The 6,000-nt window shown below is 51.1% G+C and overlaps 1 protein-coding gene across 1 annotated transcript in view; it reads right to left on the bottom strand.

The window, feature by feature from the left end:
- Nucleotides 1-856: 856 nt before the first annotated feature.
- CTNND2 (catenin delta 2) overlaps nucleotides 857-6,000 on the bottom strand; it is a 697,357-nt gene continuing 692,213 nt past the window's right edge. The window contains exon 23 of the mRNA XM_037529421.2: nucleotides 857-1,760. Within this exon, the coding sequence (XP_037385318.2) occupies nucleotides 1,503-1,760 (258 nt within the window). The 3' untranslated portion in view covers nucleotides 857-1,502. The remainder of the gene's footprint in view (nucleotides 1,761-6,000) is intronic.

The following is a 6,000-nucleotide window of genomic DNA, read 5'->3' as shown; positions in this document are numbered from 1 at the left end:
AGCAAAGCTAATTTATCCACAGCCCGTGTTCTTTAAATGGTTAGCCTTATTTCTTAGCTCTGTTAACCACTAGTCTAACATTAGCTTCGAGTTCAGTTTTAATAATCTAACCCATAATTGTCGACTGCTCCCTGCCACATGAACAAAAAAGTTTGGGGGGGGGGGAAAGGGGAGCAGTTCACATTTTCTGTGGATACTTCAAGTAATTGGCCCCAAAGTGAAATGATTGAGTTGGGCTTGGTTTATCATGTTCTGAGGGCAGAAAACATGGATGGAGATGGATCTGTAGAAAGAGTTGGTCTCCGAGAATGTGTGAAAATCCTATAACTTTACTTCAACTGGCCTAATATCCTGAGTCACTAGATGGTTAGAGAATAGATACAGTAACAAACAGATGTACATTTATACCAAAAACCAAAAACCAAGTTTGTACAAGATGAACAGCAAATGAAAGAGCTTCTATCAAAATAAAATCTCACACAGGTCATTTTTATACATACATGGACATACACACACCCACACACGCACAGACATACGAGCAAGAATGTGTATTTTGTAAGATAGGTCCTTGGAAATAGACATTCTTAGCAAATATGGATGACAGATCAATTGTAATTTATTTTCTTTTAACACTGTATCATCATAAAGAAAACTGGTATAAATGAAAAAATCTATTTCAAATATCTACATCTAAAATTTTAGGCAGTGAAAAAGCACTTTGTTGACAAGGAGTGTGGAATGGTGTATGTTAATTGTCAGAAACTGCTGAATGCCTTGCTTAGTTGCCACAAACAAATTCACATATCAGAACGAACAATACTGCTAAATATTCCTTTTTTTCCCATTTTTTTTTTTGTTAAAACATACTGGGAGAAAGAAAAGAAAAAGAAAAACTGGAAATCCATACATCTTCCAAAAGTTTGAAACTGAAGCAATATTTAGAACCATAGATGAGGAGACACGTCCGCATTGGTGTAATATACACAATGCGTCTTCTTCTTTAATCTGTAATGTACATCAAATACTTTACAACAATGCATTAACAAAAGGCAAGAAACATCTTGCTGTACAGAGGAACCCCAATGCAACTTGAAGCCTAGAATCACAACGGATGAAGAGCAAACAAAGCGTGAGAAGCCGTCCCCCTACAGTGTGTGAGCTCTGCCTCCTGCGTGCTCCACGCCCACCTCCACACCCTCGTCCTCACCGTCTCCTCTGCTGTCTTCAGCCACGTTCAGAATAAAGCACTTTGGACCCTCTACAGCTCAAACTAGAAAGGTGTCGCGTCACGTCCGATTTAGGATCGTTCAGCTTCCTATCGACTTCTGAGTTAACTTTCGATTCGTTTAGCTTTCTAAAATAGCTCTGAGTATTTCCTGACGGGTTATCACAGCCTTCCTACGGAACAGGCTTTAACAAACTAAATTCGCAGGGGGAGAAAAAAAAAAAGCAATGTCTTGTGGTATGCATGCACATGCACTGTTCCGGAGCGCCGGGCCACCTCACACCCAGGAGTCGGGGGAGGCGGGGTAGTGGCTTGTCTCATAGTTCAGTTCACTGTAGGGTCGGGCAGCGGAGTAGAAGTCGACATAGTTGCCGGTGGACTTGAGTCCCAGGTGCATGGTGTACTCGCTGGCGGGAGGACGATGGTGGACCTGATCCTCGAAGAAGGACTCGTCGTAATTTCTCGTGGAATTCTGGAACGGCTGGTAGGTCTCGTAGTCTTTTCTGGGCTCCTGTGGGACGGGCTGTGCGGAAACCTGAGCAGGAAGGAACAGCCACCTGGTGAATCTGTTTGCCCTTCACCGAGGGCCTGGGCTGCCAGGCCCCGACCCTCCCCCAGGTCAAGACCGAGGGCCCGCGCCGGCATGGCGTCTCTCCCAACACTGCCCACTGCGGATTGCCGTCCCTTTTAAAGTGGGTTCCTGCATGCACACGCTATCAATCTAGATTTTTTTTTTGTAAAAAGAAATTATGGTGGTAAAATATGTGCAATGCAAAAGTCGCCATTTTGACAATTGTAAAATGTACGAATTAGTGGCATTAAAGATGTTCACGGTGTTGTACGAATTTCACTATCCAGCTCCAGAACTTTTTCATCCTCCCCCCAAAGAAATGACCCATTTAGCATAACTCCCCTCTCCCTTTTACCCACCCCCTGCTCCTGGCAATTGCAATTCCACTTTTTTGTCTCAATGGACTGGATGGTTCTAGAGACCTCATATGTGGAATCATGTATTTGTCTTCCTGTGTCTGGCTTCTTTTACGGAATGAACTCAAATGCTCACCCACGGTGTAGCATGCAACAGGATTCCTTCCTTTCCTTCTTTTTATATCAGGTGAATTTACGACGGTTCCATTCCCTTTTTGTGGGTGAATAATATTCCACCACATGGGTATACCACATTTTGCTTACTCATTCATCCATGACTAGCACTTGGGTTGCTTCTGACTACTATAAATATTGCAGCTGTGAACATGGATGGACAGATATTTCATGCTTTCAATTATTGGGGGTATGTATCTAGAAATGGAACTGTTGGATCATGAGTTAATTCTATGTTTACCTTTTTGAGGAATCACCAAAGTGCAATGGCAGCTGCACCCTTTTACTAGATAACCTTTTCCTTTTTTTTTCAATTAAAAAGGAATAGACTAGCAGCTACAGCACAATGGTAGCTCATTTTCATCTTTTCTACATTTTCTCTATTACCCCCGGGTGCTGCATTCCCAAAGAGACCGTGAAGATGACTGAGGCCTGACAGTCACTGGGCATCTTGCTGCCAGCTCAGAGCTCAGAGGCACTGCTGCTTTCTGCTGGTCGCGCCATTCCATCACGCCCGCCTAAGTGGCAGGTTCGACGCTTTCAAAGGACACACAGGAATGCATGTGGTCAGAAGGGAAGTCCACTCCAGATATTTATCCTCTGGCAGACCAAAATGGTCCCCAACTTCGTCCAATCAATAACGGAGTGAATGCGAGGACACTGTGGGATTATGAGCCTGCAGTTGGGAAGGAGACAGGGTCTTCAGGATGAGCTGGGGTTCCCCAGCCCAACTCAGTGCTCCCAGTTTTCACTGTTGTCCTCTGCAGGTTAATGTTGGGGACCCTGCAGGGCAGAGGGACCCCGGGAACCTTCAGGATATGTGGAATCAACCATCAGTTGCCTCTGCTTAGCTTGAAGGACAGCAAGACAATGAATGTCCACAGGCTGGTACCTGGCATTTGTATTGGGGCGGGCGGCACAGCTCTCTCTGCCCTGCCAGCCCCAGGCATCCTTGCTCTTCCAGAAGCCCCCACAGATGCACGCACAGCGTTGCGTGTGCCCACTGTTTGGGGAGGAGGTCTCAGTGGAAGGCAGAGCACTCTTAGAGAGCACAGTTTGATTACTTTCGAGCAGATTCAGCAATTTCCTATTAATTTAACTAAGGTCCTCTAGAAATTGGCCTTAGTTAATAGATAATGATTTGCAATTAGTACCTTGTGTGTAAATGAATGCTTCTAATGGTCTGCACATAATTCTTCTCTCGAGTAAGTGAGCCTCCCTTTTATAGGTAATTGATTTACATGCAAAATCGACCTCTTCTTCAAAGAAGTAGTGAACTTCATCATCGCTGATGCCGGGTGTTCTCTGTTTCCGGTGAGGGGTGGCCAAAGGAAAGGTTTCTGTCTGTCTGCAGAAGTGCCAGGCCTGAGGGTCTGGCCACGGGCAGGACATTGGGGTTCATCGGCAAGCTGAGGTTCGGTGTTGTTTTGACCAGGTGTACTAAGCTCCCTGGTTAGGCCAAAGTGCCTTTGTTCTTTGCAGAGCTGTGTGCTGTGCTGACGTTCCTCACCCCAACCCTATGCTGCTCCCCCAGATAGGGCATGCAAAGGGTCAGGTGGGGGGGTGTGGGGAACATACACAGAGGGATCCAGAATTTACTGTGTTTCTACCTCAGTGGGCATTGAGATAAAATGTTCTGAATATAAGCCTTTCCCACTGAGGAGCCAACACGACCTTAGCGCATTTTTCACACCGTAGAGCTTGTGTCAGCCAGGCTTCCCCGATGGAAGCAGAACAATGTCAGCACACAGCAAAGGTCATTCTGAACCGGAGTGCCTGCTGTGGTCCAGCGGTGCCTGGCACCTCCAGGGAGCCTGAGGCTGTTGCTGCTTCACCTGCAGGTGGCACCTCTCTGGGAAGGGGAGGTGTGGTCGGTCATCCCGCTGACATGGGGGTCACCCTCTGGGAGCCCTGACCTGTTCCTGCTCCCATTACGTTATCTTTGCTAGGCCTTCCCCTCAAGGTGGAACGTCTCATTTAAATGATGAAGAACAGCACCGCTGTCAACCTCCCAATTTGACTGTATATGACAGAGGACTCCTTCCTGCACGCTCCTCACCCAGTTGCCCACACACTAGATTTCTCCGTAACCCAGGGGAAACAGCGCCCATCACAGATGGCCAAGGTCTACTGCACAGCGGAAGCTGGAGACTTGGGGTGTTACCATGTGAGAAAGGAAGTCGGGGGGATCGCTGGTCCTCAGGTACAGCTCCCAGCTTCCAGCATCAGCATCACCTGGGATTTGTCAGAGATGCAAGTTTCTGGGCTCACCCCAGACTCACTGAGTCAGAGGCTCCAGGGGGTGCCGACTCATGTTCGCACTGAGACCCGCTGGCTCAGAGGAAGGCAGACGGGCAAGGAGGGGCGGAGGGCAGAAGAACCAGGCCGAGTCTTGGCCGGGTCCTAGTGGGGTGGCCGGCAGCAATCCTTAGCCTCCTTGCATCTCTGTTCCTCCCCTGCGGGCACAATCTCACCTGCCCTGCTCACGTGGCAGGGGGACCGAGGACACCGGCCGGGAACGTCAGATGCTGTTTGTGGTCTGCACTAAGAATTCAAATATGGGTCATGAAGACGCCAAAGCCCATCGTCAGACACTCTGGGGCTGGGCCCAGTCATCTGCGATTAACACCTGGAACAGCTGCCACTGCGACTTGCGTCTCCACGCGGCCCAGCCGCTGTGCAGGCCCCTGGGCAGCCCGTGGGCTCTGGCGGGAGATGATGGCGCCCACGAGACAGAGCGCCCCGCCGAGGACCAGGAGGAGCCTGGCTGCTGGCTTTTCACAGGCTGAGAGGTTGTGGGGTCGCTCTCTGCCCAGGGGGTTCCCCAGAACAAGAGCGTTCGATCCGGTGCCACGGCCGTGCCCACGAGGCCGGAGAATCCAAGCCTGGGAGAGCAGGCGGGCCAGTCTGTTCCAGAGACGTCGTCCCAGACCAGGACAACGCTTTGCTCTCCGGCCCCGCGTTCACGGGGTGTCGTCATGATCGCCTGGAGAGCTTTCAGGGAGAACCAGTTCTCCTCGGGGACGCTTACGACACTGCTTGTATTAAAGGGGGGTTAACCGCCGCCGCTGCCCCGCTGCTCACGTCCCTTTGCTGGCGCGGCCCAGGGGGTGACGGCGGCACTGAGCCGTCCCCGAGGGACCCAGCTCCCGAGGGACCCAGCTGCGCCGGTCCTGCTGCCACACGTCCTGGCTGCCTGTCAGCGGCGTCTGCCTGCAGCCCCGCAGCTCGAGGGTTCACGGTGAGGCTGAGTCGAGTACATTTTGGGGCACGTGGGCAAAAAGGCCACGCGGCTGGGCTGAGCCCCAGGCAGGGAGGCCCTGGGAGCGCTCACTCCGCCCAGCTGGCGTGCCCCGGAGAGGCTCGGGGGAGGCGCGGCCCTCGGCGTCACTGCGGAGTGGCCTCTCCGTTGAGGCTGCGAGTGTCCTCGGGGACCTGCTGCGGCCTCTCTGAGATGCCAAGGACCCCAGGCCACACCCGGCTTCACTTCATCCCCTACGACAGAGGAGCTCCCTGACACAGGTGGGGGACTGTACGCTGGCTCTGGGGATGAGCTCTCCACCCCGGAGACTGACGACTAATCATCCCCTCCTGGATGCGAAGTCAGGGTCCTGGCACATCCTGGCAAAGATGGTCACTCACCACAGCTGATATTTGCTGAGAGAACAAGGGTC

This window comes from Talpa occidentalis, unplaced genomic scaffold (assembly GCF_014898055.3).
Source record: "Talpa occidentalis isolate TD23 unplaced genomic scaffold, MPIMG_talOcc4v2.1 talOcc4.6, whole genome shotgun sequence".
NCBI classification, from domain to species: Eukaryota; Metazoa; Chordata; class Mammalia; order Eulipotyphla; family Talpidae; genus Talpa; species Talpa occidentalis.
The sequence above is the reverse complement of the archived record's forward strand: the minus strand, read 5'-3'. Positions and strand labels throughout refer to the sequence as shown.